Source organism: Barbatula barbatula (assembly GCF_947034865.1).
Source record: "Barbatula barbatula genome assembly, chromosome: 3".
NCBI lineage: Eukaryota > Metazoa > Chordata > Actinopteri > Cypriniformes > Nemacheilidae > Barbatula > Barbatula barbatula.
Genome location: NC_136764.1, coordinates 24,542,515 through 24,565,248, shown reverse-complemented (window position 1 = coordinate 24,565,248; position 22,734 = coordinate 24,542,515). Strand labels below are relative to the sequence as shown.

Below are 22,734 nucleotides of genomic sequence, written 5' to 3'. Positions count from 1 at the left end.
CTTTCTTCCGTGGAACACAAAAGAAGATATTTTGAGAAATGTCCCGGTGGTTTGTCTTCATATAATGGAAGTCAATGGGGGGCAAACATGTTACCGACATTCTTAAAAATTCTTCGTTTGTGTCCTGCATAAGAAAGAACGTCACACAGGTTTGGAATAACATGAGAATGAGTAAATGATGAAATATATTACATTCATTGATGAACTATGGACATTTTCTAGGTTTTTAACGGAAGGGTCTTGGCTGTTTTAACAAACCATGGGCTGAAACAATCAAGCATTCTTCAAAGTGTATTTGCTTTCCAAGCAAAATTCTACCTGCATCATACAAAACCTGGTCTACTTTGCCCTTTATCTTTATTCTTTTGCTGATTGGTCATTCTTCTTATGGTTCTTTGATTTTGCCCTTGAAAAGGGTAGACATGACAGTTACATTATTGTCTATTGTATTCAATTTTTGTAAAATGACAAAGAGGGGTAGATGAAATGTCACATATTTGCATATTTGTACTACACATTGAACTCCGCTTCATTTAAATTCATAGTCGTCTCAACTTGACTCTCTTTTCTCTCCAAGTTGATAAATTAGTTAATTTAAATATGAACCTGATTAATGCGAAAGAAAACTAACATGATTTTTTAAATAAAGCTAATACCAGCCCTTTTGGAACCCACATCTTACATACATATTTCATATCAGAAATGGCATACTGTGTAGAAATCGATAAAGTTAATCCTTATTGACACCAAACCGAAGAAAGCACTGTTCTGGAGCTATAAAAAGACCTTTTGAAATGTTTCTTCTATATATTTAATTTGCTCCACAGTATATGACAAACTTTGCTTTATTTTTCCAGTTGGCTCTCTCACTTTTTGGTTGGCTGTGATCCTCAATGCTTCACTTTGTGATCTTAAGACGGTCATCAAAATTTCCCTCCGCGCATTGCTCTCAAACTCTAGCTTATCTAACTCGCTGATGTTCACAAGATTAGCTGCGGGCATGTATGGAAATCCTCCGCTGATTAAATGTCTTCAGTCTTAACGTCAGCCGTCCCTCCATCCATTAAATTCCTCCACCATTGTTGAATCCGAGACCACATCTAAAATCTCTATGAGAGCCCAAGCTTTTCGGAGTCTTATCTGAACACGATCCAATTCCCCAGCTCTATCTCTGTCTGTTTATGAGTGAAGTTCTGGACGATAAGAGCTACTGTCTGTGCTAAAAGAGCCTTTGTGGAATGAAAACCCCATGATAGATTCTCGTACCGCCAAAAAAATGAACAAGGAAAATAATATTTTTTGCAGGTTGTTACTTGTCCATGGTTCGCTGTGTGCACCTCCGTCCCTGCGGAGTTAATGCACATTGAAAAACATGCTTGTCGTGACCATTGCTCGATTCATTCGTACCCCGAGCATGTCTCAGACTGCCAATAATAGCAAGGGACACAGACGAGAGCAACAGACCTCAGAGGGAGTAACGCAAAGCGTGCAAAAGGGAACAGAATACTTTGATGTCTAAATATAGGACTTCTGTCTTTTTGCATATTTCACATTGAAAGTCCCAGAGTAGTGGCCTATGTGAGAATTGACTCATCTTGCACAAGTTGGCACTTTCTTTGTGTTTTATTTCATGTGTGGGGTTCAAAGGAACGTATGCCGTGTTCATGTGTCATTTAGTTCGGAGCTCGGGCAAATGAGTCATACTGTAGTTCCTCTGGCACCTACAGGAATAAATCAGCCGCTCGTAAGATCAAGCTCTATGTGAGTGAGATTAAATGCCTCTTGCCACTACTACACATTTATTTAGCATGTTTAATGTATAAATGTATAATATATCGCAGCTGTCCTTCTGAAAACTTGAATCTCCATATTTCGTGATTTGTTTACCATAAATCATTATTATTAGTCACTGGGTTTTGCAAATATGTAACCAAAAAAAAGGTATTAAAAAGTTCTTGTTTTTTGACCACACGGTGTTTAATCATTTAATAAATACAGTGTTGTTTTTCCAATTCTTAAAAAATTGCCAGTTTGGACATCCAAGGTTTCGGAAGGACAGCTAAGATATATAAAAACAATGTTGCAATGTTGATCTATACATACTGTCGGACCTAAAAGACAAAAGTAAATTCTCAGATTTTTATCATTTAATGAGAAATGCAGGGTTTTACAAAACAATTTGAGTGATAGCTGAACTAAAAGCAATTGACATGAACATCTATATACTGTATGAATAATCTCTTGGTATTTGGCAAGTCCTCCCTTAGCTTCAATGACAGCATGACACTCCAGCAATTTGTGTAAAACCTAATGATCCATGTTACAATGATCTTTAGAATGCTTTCAGATCTAGGCTGGGTTTCCCGAAACCTTTGTATCACTATATCGAATATATATCGCTATAACTTAAGAATTGTGTAGCGTTACGAAGGTTTCGGGAAACCCAGCCCTGGGATGTGTTCTCCAATAAGAACAAGGCATTTTGTTAATGCAGTCCGGGTCGCTTTGACCCCACATGCAAAAAAGGCATGAAAATCCACTGTTCATTACTGTATATAGATAATTCATAGACTCTAATGGTGAATTAATTCCAGACGCCACACTAGACGCATTTGTTATCTGCATGCAATAGAGAAGTATGATAATGCTGTATGAAATTTTAAAGACAGACTTTGGAAAGGTCATGGCATTATGTACGATAAGAGCAGGAAGAAAGGTCACACCAAGTCCTCACACCGCACAAAGCATACTTATGAAATTAAGCCTTTTTTCATATTTCTTAGCGAGCGTGAGAAAGAAGACGGAGAGAGGCGAATGAGACAGCGTTATGAACAAAGTATGCAAATGAGATTAGAGATCATATGGGTCAGGTACACATGCTTTAAAAGTGCTCAGAATGACTGCCGCTGATAGTTTCAGTGTATGCTGATAAAAGCACTGACAGCAAAGTTAAAGACAGCCTTGACTCGAAAGGCTACAGAACAGGCGTTGAACAACAGGTAGTGTACCGGTACATTGAACTTACTGACACTCAGCAGGCATTATTCAAGCCGTACTGTATAAACCTGCAGTGATCCGACTAACCCATCTCATGCAAATGGCCATGGCATCAGCTAAGCTTTCTGCCAGATAGAGGTTCAAGAGCGGAGAGCTGCAAACTCCAGCAATGAATTCTGTCTGAAATGGAAATCTGAGAAAGAAAATACACTAGCAAGATAGCCAGCGCAGTTATCAAATACCTCAGAAATGTGACATTTGAGAAAGAAACCATTAAAGCTGCATTTCAAAACCTTTTCAAGCCTCAAACAAAAAGCAAGTGTATAAACAATCTTACCATGCAAAGATTCACAATGGTTAGCGATTTTATCGTTTAAACAGAGATGGCGATAGAGAGGCAAACGTTACAGATTACCGCTGTATTTGATGTATCACTTAAAACTCAAATAAAAAAGTTGTATCCTGCGATAATGATTTCTTCAAGCCTTAAAACAACCTGAATGTAGCTCTACACCGTTACCCCATTTACTATTCCTGGATTAACGAATATGCAAATTAGCCCGGCACCAGCTCGGATCATAGATATATCCATAAATAGATACATTTGCTTATATTTGTAAAGCATAATAACAACACCGCATAGACGTATAAACCACAAAGTTACGGCCACAGGAGTCTACCTGCACTTTTGTTCCCCACAAGAAGAGCAAAGTACGAACACTACACTAGTTTACAGGAAATCTATATACGACAATACCCCGCCTCTACTAAAATAAGCATGATGTATTAAAAACAGGCCGTTTTGTATTATTGAACAGTAGGTTGAAGGCACGCTGGGGAGGAGCAGAATGATGCAGACGGTCAGTATTGAGGTACGGCACACTGCTCCAGGGCACACTGTCAGCAACATTACTCTTATCCCCTTCATGCACTCCAGTCGATCCCCCCCCCCCAAGCTGCTGAACACGCTCTTCCGCTGCATGTAATTAAAGACCCTAACTTCCATTCGCTATTTACACCATATAAATTCACTGGCTTGCTGAGAATTCTCCTGCAGCGATATGCTAAACACGCCGGCGTAGCTGTTCGCATTCTTGTATTATTGGCCATTATTGCTATTCCAATGTCTACAGGAAAAGACTTCACTAAACGTTGTAATTCCACAGAAAAGCACACCACAGTGGTCCCGTGAGGATCTTGAAACAGCAAATGAGCATGTGCACTTGTTGGGGGGGACCTGGAGGGGAGTTTTTTGGGGGATTGTTCTGCTCATTCCGTTAGCATCTGCTAGCCTTGGCTTATCATATGCCTTGGCATGCGGTCTGTTAGAAAGACGGCACGCAGCCCCCATGGCACACTGGGCAGAGATGATGAAATGTGTTTCTGGGAGGTAGTCAGTCCACCAAGTGTGAACTCAAATGTGCTGAAGAGGATGTCAGTCTACTCTTTGGGTTTCTTTGGAAGGCAGAAGCCTTTAACTTCATATTGACAGTGCAAATATCTAACACTCTTATACTATATGTAAATACATATTTACAGTGCTAGGCACACAAATATCTAAACTGCACCTTTGGATCCACATCAGCCATCCACTGTTTTGGTCAGGGGTGCACGTGCATTAGTTTAATTTGAATTTGCGTTGCGTGTATTAGCATTTATAATTCGTACCGGCAACACGTACGATGCGCCAGATGGCCATCCCGCCCCTGTGTGTATGTGCACACTTGCCGAATAAAGCTTTTTCTGATTGTATAATTCTTTATATTGAATATTGTTACATCAAACCATTAAAAGTAATTATTTTGACTTCAACACAAACAATTACGGTGAGCTAAAATACAGTGTAGCCATTGGAAAATTATACGAACTACATTTCTGGGAAATTATCATGACAAACACCAATGCAAATATGTAAATTGTGTCATCATCTGTTCACCCTCTTGTCTTTTCAAAACTGTGTGATTTTTTTCTTTTGCAGAACACAAAAGAAGATATTTTGAAGAATGTTCGTAACCGAACAACAGCATCACCCATTCACTTCTATTGTAAAGAAACATGCTAATGCTGATCGCCTGTAGATCGAAATAGCTCGTTCTAAGATAATAAACACATAACGCTTCATTATGCAAGGTGTTTATACACCTCTGAAACACATAGTTATGTGTGTTATATTGCATTTCTGTCAATAGATCCTCCACAAAATTACACATTGGACATTAAAAACCAATGACATGACCCATTATACAATAACTGGTCTACTTCAAACTGCAAGTCAGGAACTATTTCTGGCAGTGTCAGCAGGCTTGAAATTGTTCCCTAATGACTTAACTATATAATAGGGCAAACGTCCACCTCAACTGTGTGCCAAAATCAACTATCGTGGGCCTTTGGCATTGCTGTGGATTGTTCCACATGAGAAGTCTTTCATAAGTTTTCATCTTCTTGCAACAGAACGTCTAGTTTGATTGTTTCCCTTAGCAGCTTGACATTTCATCCACATTAGCTTTTTGAAGCATTCAGTCTTGAAACCCCCCAAAGAGAACAACATAATACTTTAGCAAATGCAGCGAAGAGCGGAACACCACAGCACTGTTTTCTTCCTTATTTCTCTTTGTTTGAAATTTGAAACGAGTACATTCACTGTCTTATTGCAGTTCATTTCAACACCTGAAATATGAGTTGGGGATAAAGGTTATTTTTAAAGGCTTCCAAGGAAAGTGAGAGGTTCTGAGGTGGTTCTCAAAGTGTGTCCTAGGGGTATGCAAAAAAAGACATATTTGTCAGTTCGTTTGTAGCCAGGAAACAATTTCATCACTTACCTCCACTGATGGATACATCTGTTCTACCATAATGGTGTTGGTTCTGCTGTCTGCATCATATGCTTGTTCGGTGCTCTCTCGGGGCATCTGCGTACCTCTCTCAGAAACAGTCCACATCTTCAGCTAAATAAAGACACAACCACTGTTATATTACATCTTTTAACATACGTGATTAAAAAAGCTCTGAGAAAATAAATCATTTAAATCATTTAGATGATTTCACAGTAATCTTGCTGTCATAGAGTAGCAAAATGTTCCCGAATTCACCCTTTAAACTTCGTATTGATTGCAAATATAATGTTTGTAAATAAAATAGGGAACACAAGGCTGAAGCTTTTTTGAAAATAGAATGTACATTGCATCAGCATTTCCAGCTTTGTGTAGAACCGTGGTTCTTTTTTAAATTCGTGTCTTGTTTGTTTGAATACAAAAAAACAGAGGGTATGAAACACAACACAGACACAGATTTTATATTTCTTAAATGTTATATGAGAAATCAAATGATGCAATGGCAGTTTCTGTCCTTGATTACACATCATTTGGATCACTGTCTTTTTAACAACCTTATGGTCTATTACGGAATATGGGATTTCTAATGTTTTGTATCTCTGGGGTGCACAGTTACAGCAAGTTTGGAAACCATTGCTTTAGGGACTCATCAGATAATCTTCTTCAGAAGTGCGATGTGAAACTAATATCCTCCTACATTTTAAATCCACGTAAAACATCTAAGACTTAAAGGTCCAGTGTTTTATTGAATAATATTCACAGCTATGCCTTCAGAGGTGTATAAAGTGGAGTGAGTGGTTGGTTGAAATTCGCAACATTGACACTAGATTTCACTTACTGCACCTTTAAAAAAAACACTAAAAACATAGCAAAGATACATTTGTTTCAGTTTATTTCTGAGGCAACATTTCATTTTTTCGTTTAGTTTAAAGGAAAAGTTCATCATCATGTTTTATTGTTCCTCACCCACATGACATTCAACATGTTTTAAGACCTCCTGCCGTATTCAGAACACAAATAAAGATATTTAGGTGACATCCAAAAGACTTCCAGGCCTCTTCATAGACATCATGGTTATCGTGTTGTCAAGGTCCAGAAAATGACTAAAGACATCATTAAATTGGTCCATCCGCTCATAGTAGCTCAATTGAATTTTTTTGAAGCGACGACAACACTTTATGGGCCAAACAAACCAAAATAACAACTTTAATCGATATATTCTCCTCTGTCTTGTCAGTCTATCCTTGCGCGTTCATGAGAGCACTTCGACGCTCTTTTCATTTAAGCTTTTCCACTAATTTTTAGGTCATAATTGTTTTATATTTCAATAAATTGAAACATTGTCAAAGTTTTAAATTTAGTAAACAAGATTAATACTCATTTATGTATTATTTGACAATAACATACAACATTATAACAATAGCATTTATATTGTAACTTATAAGCACATTGTATTAGTGAATCAAAATCCTCATCTTACAGTAATTTATTTATGTGCAACCAATTGCTGGTGACACAAGACTGAAAGTACTATTATTGTTATATTTAAGCACAATTTTCTTACTAAAGAGAATGCTAATCACCCTAATCGGGACTTCAAATGAAACAACCACTTACCCTTGTCTCCCTTTACAATAATAATGTGTTTTCTAGCAAGAAATTACTGTAAAATCTGGTAGAATCCTGGCAACACTTTAATATTTTACAGTGTGTCTTGTTAGGGAGCGATGAAAGCTTTTGAGTTCTCCAGAAACAATAGAGCAGTCTTGGCATCACAGTACTGCATGTGAATCCAGAGCACGCTGGCTGCTGTCCCACTGGACTGATGCACTACTGTGCGCCTATTGATCCTACATCGTAATATTGCAGTTAAAAGGTTTCCAGGCTTGTGAATTACGGGAGCACGGTTAAACATCCCAGACGCACGCATGGATTCAGAAGAGGTGCAGACATCAAACAACCATGAACGCTTGCTGTATACAGCCTCGCGCTTGCGCTCGCACCCGATAGAACACATTGTAAATAGAGTCACACATAGAGTATAGGGATATGCACATGGGATTTGCTCTCAACAGTTATTTCTTTGCTCGCAAAGAAAAAACACCACATCAGACGCGACAAGATTCCAGAACACAGAATGCAAAAACAAGGGGCGAGCGTGATAACAATCCATAATTCAACAACAAAATGAGTTTTATGTGATTTAACACAGTACAGCTTTAGAAATGAAAACCAAGTACAAGACTCATGTAACGCTTCATCAGACGGCCTGCTTTTTATGCTTTTACCTCATTTCAGTGAACTTTCACGCCATCCAATTCTAAACCTCTATAATATGTCTCTCATCATTCAAGTTAAATGTTTAATATATGGAAAAATTTATGCATTTTGGTGTGATGAGATTTCCACGTGGTTGGAGCTACCAGTCACGACGCAGCAGAAGTATAAACCAAGCAGGCGGCAAAATAAAGCGTTGTCAATCGAGAAACCACACTTAAAACACTTTACAATAGCACGCTGCGGCCTATCCACATAAATGGATTTCGGTTGATATACAATGACGTGTTCCCTATGTCTGATCTACGATCGCCAATATCTGTCACATATTGGAATCCGTGTTAGCAACTAAAGTGCTGTTCCATGAGGCATGCTTCACTGTTCCTTTGGCCATTAATGTTCATTGACCCTGATGGAACGATCCCCATGCAACAGAAAAAGCATTTATCCATAAACCCTCTGAAAGCCCAAAGTCCTACGGCGTCCCCTCATTACAAAGTCAGAAGCCAAATAACCACTTTATTCCACCGGTCAGCGTAACGATTTTTCTATGCCAACACAATTGTGATTTTATGATCTGGGATAGCTGGCCAAAAGCACTAGCGCAGTCTACCAGAACAAACAGATTAATGTAGATCTCATCTTCCTATACTGCCTTGAAAATCTGTTCACCGATAGCATAACACCCCGCTGTGACTGCGCTTTCCACTGTAACAGACAATATCTATGCATAGTGAGGCTGAAGGCCCGTTACACGAAACCATTTTCAACTGAAAACGCAAAAAAATTATGCGTTTTGGCTGTCGGTTTACTCGGAAGCAGCGCTTTTATGCGAAATGATGATGTCATGCGCATGAGTATTACGTGCTAATATATGGCTTCTCGTACTGTGAGCTCTCGCTACTCGACTATGTATTAACGTTTTCCCAGCAACCAATAAATTTGCTGCACCAATAAGACATGTGGAGACACACTATTAAACACTTTAAACACACATGTACGTCGACCAACTGTATTAAAAAGCACTTTTGGCTTATAACTGTGCATGTGTATGTGCCAATGCATGTCCTGTTTCATTACGCAACAACATCGCCATCCACTGGCCTGGCGTTCATGCTACAGCATTATTATCCGTTTTCCCGGCTCCGAGTGAATGCAGACCGTTTTGATAACGCCGCCATGTGTATGTGAAACTTTTCAAACATGCAAAGGAATGTTTTTCATCGTGTAAAGTGGCCTGTAAAACCCTCTCTCCGTTATGGTGTCGCTGTTAGCGCAGGATGTGAGAGATATGGAAGTCGGCTGGCAAAAAAAAGCATCTTTATCTATTAAAGGAATAATTGAAAAAGGAAATTTTCTAACCCCCGTGCTTTATTGTCACTACATATACTTCACAGCTCTGGAAAAAGAACTTAAACTCTGTCACCCCAGTTCTGAAGAATATCACTGTATATTTCAACGATCACCCCTTGTAAAATAATTACTTTTTGTTTCAATCCTTTCATTTTTGTTTGTAAACTAAATTTGACTTCTAAACGGCTCAGGAGATTAGTTAATAAATGCAAAACTTTGTCCATTACCAAAATTGAGTCCTATGAAAAGCATGTTAACCCATCATAGTGTATGGCAAGGTTGAACATTTTCTAGTAAATAAATTTGCCTTGACCACGTTTGTGAGTCCTACAGCAGCAGTATATCCGCTGCTATTTGGATGAATGGAAACGGATAGCTTTCTCCAGGAATTATAGACCATCTTGCCTAGAACTCATAAAGATCTCTAGCAGCAGCCTCTGGAGAAATTAGCTTTCTTCTGCCAGTTTTCCTCTCCGGGCGCTGCAGGGTTTTACTGGAAAGTGGGAAGCTGAGAGACTGCCGCACTGAGTGATCAAAACTGACCTGTTTAATCCTCCTCATCCATCTAGCCCTGTCAATCATCTTTCACATTTATGATTCTCGCAGTGTGCCTACGGTATGCCCCGTGTGCGGCTGCATCACAAATGACTTCTGTGGAGATTGAAGTCATGATGACAGTGGCTTTAGAGTGCTTTCTATAGAAACATACAGTACAGTACAGCTCAGAACTGACACAGTAATAAGCTACTGGAGGCTGGCTGACTTCCCATAGAATAAGGATGGAGCACAATCCCAGAATTCATATTGTAAGACTGCAAATAATCATTTGCTTAATAGCCGTACTTTGACCCTCTGCAGGTGTACCAATAATGATCTCCGGATTGCATTTGTGATTCACCCCGAGGTGTACAGCACCTTGGCAAATTGACACCATTTTAGGTCAGACGCACACAGTTCATTCATTAACCATCTGTTACATCTAAAAATGGCTTCAAAGTGTACTAATCCACAAGGAAGGGTTGAATCATAATGCAGCCTGCTGAGCTGACTGACCTCTGACTGAGGTTAGTGGGATCAAACTATTATTATCTTTGAAAGATAATACACAGTACTTAAAGGAACAGTTCACCCAAAAATTAAATTCCGTCATCATTTACTCATGTTACAAATCTGTATAAATGTATTTGTTGTGAGGAACACTGAGAAAGATGCTTGAAAGAAAATGAAGCAAAGCAAACAGTTCTTCACCACCATTGACTACCGTAAAAGTAGGAAAAACTTGCTTTATCAATTTCTTTATTCTGTTGAACACAAAAGAAGATATTTTGAAGAATGTAGGAAAGCGGTTCCAGGGCACTTTTGCCTACAAATGTAATTTTTTCCTACTATGATAGTCAATGGCGCTCAAGATCTGTTTGGTTACAAGCATTCTTCCAAATAGCATGTATTTAGCATGTATGTAAAATGTATACAGATTTAGAACAACTTGAGGGTGTGTAGGGTTGTGGGTGAATTGAACTGTTCCTTTAAACGTTCAGTACGAAGCTGTGCGCTATTTTCTCTGTTTTCAGCATGGCAATTCACTGTTGTTCGATATTACTTTCACATAAATTTCGGTCCCATGATCTCTTCCTGTGTGCAGATCAATCTGAATCAGTTTAATCCAATTTCTTTGGCCAATAGTCTAAAGTCTGGTTTTGCGATATTGAGGCCTAGACTAGTGTTATAATCCCTGATAAGCGAGGTGACAGATGAAGTGCAGTGCGGCTTCTTCGACCACTGCGGGCCAACTAAATAAGCTCACAGACCCAAGGCGAGGAGAATTACATCAGGTCTTATTAAAGCTCAGACTGTAAACTCTAACACGGTATGACACAATAAATGTCCTCCAGGACTGTACCATGCCTAAGTCAAAACTGAGTGATAAATGCTTCAAACATTGAGAGGAGAGGTTATAAAATTGTATGAAAAAAACATTATTGTTTTTATTGAGAAGCTAGAAGCACGTGGGGATTCGGATATTGGAAAAAACCTGTTGTAGCTATTTAATCGGCTATTTTGTATTGACAGTACTTAAATGACACATCTTTCGCCATTCATGTTCCGATTGCTCTGTACATTCACTTTGCCGTCATAGCCCGTGGCCAGTTTCTGATTCAATCAGTAAAAACCCGATAAAACAGGGTCATGGGTCAAATTCTTTCTAGAACAATCTTTAGGGAAAGTTTTATCTGCTGCTGGGGAGTAATGGACCTCTTTCTGCTCTGTGGTAGATTTATTGACTATTTGTGGACCCCGATGCCCCCGATCAGTCTGTGCACACTACATCTGTCTTCACTCATTAGCGTACATGCATAGAAAGCTCTGCAAACGCCCTGTGTGCTAGAGTCCATTAAACACAAAACCAAATTCACACGCTCAATCACAAATTCATTTACAGGCAGTTCACATATGTGAAGTACTTGAACAGTGTAAACAATGACAGTGTTCAGAGACATGCTGTACATAAAATCATCTCCGCACAACTAAGTATAGCGTGTTAGTGTTGGTGTTGTGTGATAACAGAATACTGGAAAGCAAAAGGTGCCGTTTACGGTTTATGCATTGATTTCATTGCATCTTTTCATGCTTACCTTCTCACTGAACATCAAGAGCTTATAAACTACGAACATAATAAAAAGCGGTTTTCTTGTATTCGACTTTATTGCAGAGGTAAACTCAGGGCACAGTACAATATTATTACTTAGATTGATGGATCTGATATTATGTCAACTCAAACACAGTGGTTTAAAAAACCTAGTTTAATGTGTATAGCTATTTAAAGTTAAATAAGGGAAGCATTACCTGGGAGCAACAAACCAACCTGCATGTTCCGATAGCTGATAAAAGGGGATTCATTTGGAAAAGTTTTTAGAAACTCATTATATTTGTTAGAATTAATAAACACCAACAATCTTAGGTGTGGCTGGTACGCACAGCTATGAATTCATCACAATGCAATTGCCTAGGTACGTCTTCTAAGGTCCTCTTAGCAAGAGACTAGCGACACACAGCGGCACAGTCGCTGGCAGCCTGAACGCATGTTAGAATATGAAAACACTGAAAAAGATAGTTTGTTTAGTTATTTGAATGTGGATATTTTTTCACAATAGATTTGAGTGGAAAAAAACGAGATATAACACTTATTATCTCCTGCCAAAAAGAAACTATTAGGGAAAATGCATTGCCTTGTAAGGCGTGATATACTTTCACTAATACAATTCGCAGTAAAGCAATTTGAGAGGAAAGATTGACTGGAATACAGCTGCCGTACATCATCATGCTTTCAATTACATTTACATTTATTCGTTTAGGATGGTTAATCCATTGCGATTTACAAAACCTTCTTCATTAGCACGAGAACATTTGTTGTAATAGCCCAAAATACATTCGATTGAACAAAATGATCGATATTTCTCATATGCCGAAACATTAGGATATTAAGTAAAGAAGATCGAAGATATTTTGTAAATAGACCACACAATTACATAATCGTAAAAAGCCTCAATGACAGATGTCCATTTACGTTTCAGTGGCGTGTTTGGGGACGGAATACAGTGGCAAGTCAGATATTAATATGAATTAATATGTTGACGTTTCCTTTGGGATTTTTTTACTAAGAACACAATTCATAATTATTATTTGTTATTTACAGTATGTTATTTAGTTCTGGATGTTTATAGAAAGAATATGGCATGCAGCTGTTCAAACGTTTCAAAGCTTTAAAGGAAAATCTATCGATCTACAATAATAATCGCATTAACAATATTGAGGTGAATAATCGACGATTATGAGGTTTATTCATATTCGCACAGCTCTAATTTGACGTTGTTCTGAGGAGCATCTGATGTGCTCCATTAAAATAAATCTTGACCTTTTGGTTAGAAAACAACAATTTAACATCATCCCCATCACTCATTGCATTTTCCTTAAACAGTGATGTTTCATCATTTATTTTAAAATTATTCCCATTGCATTATCCTTTCTTTTTCTTTTCGTCTTTAAACTAAACAGATTCTTTGTGTCGTTTTGTACCCCTCTGTATAGTGCATTTATAATATCCAGCATTTGATGTTTGTGATTTCATGTGTTCTCAATCATTTCCCTATTTACTGACATGGCTTGTGCATAAAAAAACTAAGGAAACTTCCAATTGGAGTTTGTAATCCAAATATCTCCTTCCTGCCTGAACACCAAACAAGCCTTTTTTTCAATAAACAATACATGTAGTTTGTATCTTCCGGGAGAAGATAAAAGGTTTAGGAGCACACGTTTTAATATGGGCACCTGTGGTGTGTATTACTAGAATTGGTGCCCAAGTGGTAATTCGTTGCCCATATGATGTGTCCATGGCAACGATGCGGGAATGTGCCCCATGTGTACTGAAGGATGACTTGTCCTCTATGTGTTCAATGTTTCTAAACTAATTCTCTCATTACCAGTGTGGATGTTGTATAGGTGTGGGTGGTCTGTTTGTACAGGGACCTCGGTTTCCTCTCAATTACTAAATGAGTTTACACAAGGTCTGGCAACAAACTCCTGCAAACTCAGTAAGGGGCTGAAGTGAGCGTGCCAGCACATATTTAAGGAAGAGGTGCGGAGCTAATAGGACCAGAGCAATATGCAGATGCATTTTTATGGCGCGGTGTTAATCTAATAAACAGCCTGGATAATTATCTTGAGTGTGGGTATGTGCCTGCGCGTAAACTGTGTTTTTTAAAGTGTGATGTATAAGTGATTACACCCGGTGGAAGGGTGAGACACAACTGCTGGGCAGTCAGGCTTTGAGAGATTGCTGATCCTTTACACTTGCGCAGTAAAGATGTGGAATGTCTGATATCTGATAAGCCATACTGAGTCTTAATCATTTGTATTTAATTGTGCGTAGTTCATAAAAGCAAGTTATTCTGCCTATTATGTTGTAGCCTATGGGTGTAAATATATTCCCTATGTTGCCTTTGGGGAACATCTGGATTTTATTTGGCTGACAGTACAATTTATTAATTTTGTGTAATGACTCCTGCTGCACCACATCAGACAAACGCTAGCAGAATCTAAGCATCACACATGTGTAAATAAACACGCCATTACACACACACAACCCTCCAAAACAAGGTACTGTTAAAATTGCTTTCACATTAATTCTCTTTCACACCCTCATAAGTGTTTCTTGCCTTGCATACGTGTTTTAATTAAAATGCATTTCTGGGATTGATGTACTTTGTTTATCTTCCATCTTACAAAACTATCACCTGGGGGACATTTTTGTAGAATTAAACACAGTTTTATTATTTTCTCTGGGGGAGGCAGAGGGTTGTGATTCTTGATGGCTGGCCTCAAAGCATGTTACTCTTTACCGCTTGAAGCCTGTGAAATGCAGTAAACAGGATAGACGCCTAGTGCGTGGTGATGCAAGAATTGCGGGATGGAAACATTTTATATCAAAGGTTGGTTCAAAGGTTGGAAAAACACCCTAGGGATTTTCTCCATGGTTATTTCTTTAGAATGAGTATATCTGTGGCTAAAGATGTTGTGATCACTGTAGTCAAAACACATCAATATGTAAAACCTGTCAGGAGTGCGGACACAATAATTCGATAAGTCATCACATTTAAGGAGACACACAAACAAGGAATTCTTCATAGCGGCACTGATAATTTTTACTTACATGAAGATTTCTGGATCCACACACAAGTGTACAGAAAGGTATCTGGCGGGGATTGCTGAGTTAGAGAATGCAGAGTACGAGGACCTGGGTTCAAAAGGACGGCTGGTCTTATGGTAATGGCAGTACACCTGCTTCCCCTGCACGCTCAGGAATAGTAAAAGTCCATCTGTGCTGCACAGCATTTCTTCCTTCATTTTGAATAATTGATGAGAAAATATACCGCAATACCAACGTACTGCCTCAACAGGTCTACCAAGGCTCAGGCCAAATGTGTGTTTTTATTTCCCCAAATACATTTACATTTACATTTAGGCATTTGGCAGACGCTTTTATCCAAAGCGACTTACATTGCATTATCCTTTACATTTTACATAGGTATCTGCAATCCCCTGGGGTCGAACCCACAACCTTGCGTTGTTAACGTTATAGGGATGCAAATAAAATTTTAACACATCAAGAGGACTCCATGTAAACTCTTACAAAGATTAATGTGATGACAAGTTTGAAAAAACAAAGTGTTGTTAGGGTAAAAAGGAAAAAGGAGGAATTGCACCTGAATCTTAGTGTTACTAGGTCTGTATTTGATCTACAGACATTATGAGGGCTTCGCAGCATCATCATTATGGACACACATTTACGCATAAGGTGAAACTAAATGTCTTTTTGATAGACACACGGTTCTTTTAATTTTGCGAATTCAGAAAATGTGTCAGATATAAACGTACCTGTCATTACACTGCTTTACATTATTTCTTTTTAAAACAAAACTGCGTATTAATGACAAATGGCTTTTTAAGCCCTTTTTTCGTGCATTTTATTGACAAACTAGAAGCTAGAAAAGGGCACTAGCAATGCCAAGGTTGTGGGTTTGATCCCAGGCGATGGCACTTACTTAGAAACAAATGTGTAGCATAATGCAATGTAAGTCGCTTTGGATAAAAGTGTCTGCCAAACGCATAATTGCAAATGTAAATCAAGCCTTCTCCAGATGCCATTTGTGGCACAAAAAAGCTACAAAACTTCTACCTCCTTGAGCCAGTCTATGTTCTCAGAGCTTTTTTATCCCTCATAATTATAATCCTGCTATGTCAGCAAACCCTCCAGCAGGTTTCTTAAACCACAATATACTGTAGTCATTATTTCATCAATTAGATCTAATGCCTTTCCTTTCTCAGCAAGCGTCTGTTGCTGAACTTCAAGCCTGCATCGTGTTTTGCAGAGTATTCTTGTATGCAAGTGTCCCCATTGCCCTATGCTAAATTTTAAGCACTTGTGGCGAGTGCCTGCATCTTTGCCGACTTGGATGGGTCGGGTTAATATAAGGATGCCTAAATTATGCACGACGTGCATGAAAATGTCAGAGCTAAATTCAGTGTTTCTTCAATTGTCTACCTGGCATTTCAATGTTTTATGCAATTTCTAATTAGGTAGAGCCTCCGGGGGAATGGGGTGAAATAAGGATGTGTATGGGTATAGCTGTCTGGTGTGTCGTTGCTTAGACACTGGGTTTATTTGAAAGGCAAATTTCAAATGAGAAGTCATCCAAGGTGCTATGGATTAAAGGCCAGACCGTACCCACTCCCATCTTCTGTAACTGGTGCAAAATGTGGCACGTAGCATTTAATTGGTGCTTCACCAATGAGTTTGGCTAAAGGTTGGTCGGATTCAACTCAAGCAATGATATCGTGATGAAATGTGATGGCATTACCATTAGAATCTCTTATATGCTGCTCAGCATAACAGATTTGCTATTACACAGTTACACAAAAAGATTGTGGTCTGTAACAGCAGGGGACACTTTTTACAGAAAGCCGAAGTACAGAAAACATTGCAAGCAGTGTCAAGTCCTGCACATAAATTCTTTAAAACAATACAACTAAAAAAGATAAGCCCATCCTTTTCTTGTTTGGACTTTGAACAGGTCTATATTAAAACATATTGCTAGGAATTTAAAATATATTCTTGCATTGTCACAACTATCAAGGACGTGTAGTGCTTTAACTTTGCATTGAAACTCGTAGTTTGTAGTTCCTGCTGAAATAAATGAAAATTAAACACGTTGATCGTTTACTTAATTGAATAAGAATCTGCCAAAACATATTTTCAGTTTTAGACATTGACAAAAGTGGTGCTAAATGGTTTGGCCATTCTATGAGTTACACAAACCAAGTTTAAGGACAATGTTGTTGCTCTGACTTTGACAAATAGCATGGTTTTAATCTCTTTTAGAGAGCAGTAAAACCAGACCACAGTAAAGACGCATGGGGTGATGGACGTGTTCTGTGTACAAATGTTGTTAATCATATACTTCTCTTATTTACCATTCATTTTATATGTTGTGTTCCACCTTACAGCATATTATACTGCTTAAATATTTATTTACCTTCTGCACATGCTGTTTTAATACCTGTCATTCACAGTAAAATGTGGTTATTTTTCATCGACAAACTTTGTGACAAACAGCATTCTTTGATTCGAAACTTTTCTAGCTTTGTGTGACAATTTTTATCTATAGAATGCATACCATATTATTTAAAGAAAAAGGTCTGTTTCTCCGTGTTCATAGCTACTGATAAAATAAAGCTGGTCGTTTTTTAGTAGCATGAAGCTTGTGCAGAAGGAAAACAATGGGATAAATTGTAAGACAGAACAATGGACAAAAATGATGAAAGATATGAAACAGAATGAGAAAATGGAATAGAAGTAAATTTGATTTATCAAGATGAGGCCATGGGAGGATTGCAGGGTATAAAACAAACCATGTGAGAGAGAAGTAACAAAAACATTTTGCTGGAGAAATGAAAATAATCACAGTTATATTAAAACTAAGAAATGTGGAAACAAGATATTCTTATAAGAAGCAATAAGGAGGAAAATATGAAAAATGCATCTCTGGATGACCTGATGGCCATACCTAGTTTAATACACTGGGTAAATGGAACTTATTACATGCTATAAGATCCCGCATAGGGCCTATATGGTTTCCAGGCTTGTTTTGCATTTCTTTATATCAAATATTCTTTAAATCTCATACTACGCCATCATTCACATTAGTTAGAAAGAACCAGGTATTCCATGCATCATTATGAATCTACGTGCGCATTTAGTCCCTCTGTTGAAATATATTTTCATCATGGATTTGAGTTTAATAAAAGAATGTCAGGAAATTCCTCCTGTAAGGGATTAATGGTTTGATATTATATGCACCGGGGCATGAAGTCTCCCCTGCTCCCAAAGCCTGTGTCTACCAGTGCTGAACATAATCTATGCTCATTCATTAATACAGGTCCCAGAGGCCTTTGGTTTTTTAACATACACGTCAAACGGTATTTTCTGGCTCACATTTTTCCCAGCGCTATTGTAAATAATGGAGTATTTACCATGACTCACAAACCAAATGCCCATCTGCTCAACTGTGGAAAAGCGAGGCATCCATAAATAGACATTATAAGGCAATGCATTGGATACGAAATACCTGCTTGGATTTGCTTTACTTTGTACAAAGTGTCACATTCTACCTCACTGGTGTGTCTTAAGAATTGTAGCTGCATTTTTGCATCCTGTACATGCAGTTCATGCATGGACGATTTTTAAATACATGCTCATGTACGGCCATAATCAAAGCATCACTGCAACTTAATCTTTTCTTTCTGTCCGATCAGGTCAAAAGGATTGGCACAAGAATGCTGGCGCCAGGTGCCCAGAGGCAGGATGGCATTGTGTTGGCAGAGAGCTGCAGCTGTTAGATGGTTCCTCTTGATGCTCCTCTGGCATTGGGCACCTCTGGGCCCGCTAAGCTGGTTCCTGGCTCTTGCTGAGCGTCTGGACCAGAAAACATCACCTTTCTCTTCTATCTCCGGCCGGACCGGCGGCCAGCTGGATTGGCTCCTGTCTGATAAAGGGCCCTTCCATCGCTGTCCAGAATATACAGAGTTTAAAGAACGTTTCCAGCAAGGCTTCTCCACGCGCTATAAAATCTACAGGTTAGTACAGTGAAGACGGAATCATTAAAGAAAAGGCTGGATGTGCATTAGGCTCAACTAGCTATTGATATAACAGCAACGCATGACTTATTTAGTCTTACAAATACAGTAGCAGAATAAGTAACACATGCTCCCAACTGGATGGCGGAAAAATGTATTTCATTATGATACTGTAAAATGTCTGTAATTAATACTGTAATGGGTTTACAAAAACTTTACAATGAGCCAAATCAATATTTCATCCATCTCTATCCATCATGTATCCTCCCTCACAACATGTTGTACCAAATGTCTGCAGGTGCCTTATGTTATGAAAGGGCTTCAATGGAGGGCAACATTTCAGCCACGAATGGCAAAGAAAATGTATCACAAAATATGGAAAAATTACGTTTTGTGTTCCACTGAAGAAAAGTCAATTAAATTAACAATCAAATTAACAAACAAACAAGTTTGATGATGTGTAAACTTTCTAAACAGCAGGCACTTGGAAATCTGTCGAGCTTCCTGCCCGAGGAATATTTGGTGTAGATAAACTGACCTTCCATCAGTCATGTGGCAGATCACGTCAACGTTCAGAGAGAAGTTCCAATAACAAACATAGCAGGAGATAAGGAAAAAATATTGACATCTCAGCTGTATCGAGGCTTGGATCTGTTTAGACTGTTGTAACCTATGGTGTTGGTAGCAGATGGCATCAGTGGTGAATCGTCGCCTTGGAAATATACGGTTCTTATTATATATGATTCTGAACTGTTTTGAGATTCAGTTTTTGCGTTTTAATTGACTTTATAGATGTTGGTTTCGTTCTAAAAAAAAGTCCAAAAAAGGTACACAATGCAAAGAAAAAGTTGACAAAAATAAGGATTTTTGAATAACTTACTTTTGACAAATAAGTCGGATAGAACCTTATTCATTTCCAATTGACGATTACTGCGCATGACTGACTGACTTAGATTACATTTACAGTTATGTGTTTTCAAGATATACAGTATGGTGCAAAAAAGCAGTTTGCTTTTGCGGTAGTTTATCTGTAGGAAATATTAAATATTTAAATTTCCATTGCCATTACTTGTGCATATCGTTTACCTCATTTGTAAGTCGCTAAAAGCCTCTGCTAAGTGACTAAATGTAAATGTATTGCGGTGAGATTTATTGTAAACCCAAGGAATCTAACAGTGCTCCATCTAGTCTCACAATAACCATCATCAAGTAACAAAATGTGGGGATGTCATAAAGACATTTATTTATTAAGTAAATCAAGTCGACATTTGCTGTGACCACCCTTAGCGTTTAAAGCAGATTTTGTTCTAGATACACTTGCACATCTTTTTACAGGTAGCATTGCAGGTAAGTTTTTCTAGCGTCTTGGTGACATTGGTTACAGGATTAGTTTTGGGCTGAAGAAAAACACGATGTTTTTCACAAATGTAATATTGTTTTAGCTGCTTAAGAAAGAGAAAAGTGCTGTTCCCCATTTGCTTTTCCTCTCACAAAGCTCTGACACAAAATGATCTAAGCATTACAGCATAAGATAAAACTTCTTATTGCCCATTTAAAGTTTTGTACTGTATGATAATACTTTTTAGGTGCTCTAAGTAAAAGGTTTTTGGGTAAATCTACCAAAATAAGGTCTGTGGTAAACAAAAATGTTTCTATGATATAAAACACACCAGTTGTGATTTTTTTATTGATTTAGTGTGTCTTAAAATGGCTTACAAGTTTCTAAAAGTGACTACTTCGTTTGGTGGGGACGTTAATCGTCATCGCGGATATAAAGCTCACAAATAATACAACTTGGTCACAAATCTTTTACGTGTGATTCATCAAACATTCGTATGCCGCCAATTTCATGTGTGCGTAGTGAGTGCACAAAAAACATTGATTAAACATGGACTTACCTGCAAGTGATGCACAGGCATCATTTCGCAGTTTCTTCTTATTACGTCTCCTTTCTTCTGTCTTTTCGGGGCCATTTCCAAATAAGTTGCCTAGGCTACCGTCTGTCAAACTGCGTCAGGCGCACGCGCGATCAACCAGCACTGCCGCGCGGACCGTACATGGGCGGGTGGTGGTGTGGATGGGGTGATATGGGATTGTTAGGCCGTTTTTTTTTTACATATACATGGCTAAAATGTGCCTAGCTAAAAAAATTCTATAGCCTAATGAAATAATAATAGATTTAAAAATTGCTTTTTTCAATAGGCTATTTTTGGTGCCCCCTCAGCACTTGGTGCCCTACGCAATGTGCGTGATTCGCGTTGTGGGAGCGGCGGTGCTGGCTGTTCGTAAGACCCGTTTACGCACGTTTGATAAATACGGATATTTTTGGACTTACACACATTCTAAATTTCATTTGTAGGACAAAATATAGAACCTTTTCTACACACTGTTGATAAATGAGGCCCCTGGATCCTGCCACACAAAGCCAGGCAATCTTAAGCTGTGCCCCAGTGCGCGTCTTCCAGCCCCAAGTGAACATCGCACAAATAAAAAAACATGAAATCATGCGTTTTGACAGTTTTCATTAGAATGGATATTTGTCGAACAAAGAAGCTACCATCTTGCAAATTTACTAAACCCATTATATAAATATATTGATAAGGCCTATTTTAGTTTTTGTTTTTAATTGTGCATTTATCAGTCGCAAATGATCTTAGACATAGCCTAAAAGATTCGTGCAACCGTTAACCTTATAATTTCAATGATCATATAATTAGGCTAGAAAAGAAAATACTTAACTAATGTAATGAAAATAAGATATTGCATTGTAATCTTTTTTTACAATGTCATACTAAATGAAAAAAAACCTAATCTGTCTTTCTATTTGTCATTATTCCTTATCAGTTAAAAGGGTAAAGCATACACTTCGCCCTATCTCAAAACTTGCGTACACGAGCTGAGCCCTATCATGAGTTTTGATCGTAGCAAACGCTCGCGACCATTTTGATAAATGCCAAGTTTTGCGTGGAAACGACCGTACGCAGTTTTCGGTCGTACGCTCTTTTCATAAATGAGGCCCAGTTTGTTTTAACTATCGATCGACGTCGAAACATGCACAGCAGGAGGGAGATATGTGACTGGTGCATTACTGCGACTGACCTCGAATCTCTCAGGGGAATTTGGCCTTTTTGCCAGCTTCCTTTCCCCCCTGCCAGTTCATAGCCGACTCTGTCCAACTCTCCCCGCTCACCAAATTCAGAACTCAGCACGAATAAGGCAGCTGGGCAGAGAAAGGCCTGCAGAACAGTGATGGACACAGTGTGAGGGAGACAGGCTTCTGCCAGCACGGTTTGAAATGTTGTCTTGCAGGCCAAAGAGTCTGTGTGGATGCATTCCAGCAGGGTTATTGTGTGTCTGCGTAGGTGTGTTTCTGTGCATGCGCCTCATAGTTCAGGTGCATTGTATAAACAAGATCAATGGTCTCACACAAAGAAGATGGGACTTCAGCTGGGCTCTTTGATATGAAAACTGATCGTGTTCTTAAGGGCTTTCTGGAGGAAAAACTGGGTCTTTGCTGTGAGAATGGTTATGTGAGAACCCCAGCAGACATTCACTAAGGGACTATACCTTTTACTGCTTCCATGGGCAC

At 38.6% G+C, this 22,734-nt stretch overlaps 1 protein-coding gene across 1 annotated transcript in view; it reads left to right on the top strand.

Annotated features, from left to right (window-relative positions):
- The window catches only part of brinp2 (bone morphogenetic protein/retinoic acid inducible neural-specific 2), a 79,530-nt gene that overhangs the window by 5,487 nt on the left and 51,309 nt on the right, over positions 1 to 22,734 (top strand). Inside the window, exon 3 of the mRNA XM_079451878.1 lies at positions 18,825 to 19,145. Within this exon, the coding sequence (XP_079308004.1) occupies positions 18,874 to 19,145 (272 nt within the window). The 5' untranslated portion in view covers positions 18,825 to 18,873. The remainder of the gene's footprint in view (positions 1 to 18,824; positions 19,146 to 22,734) is intronic.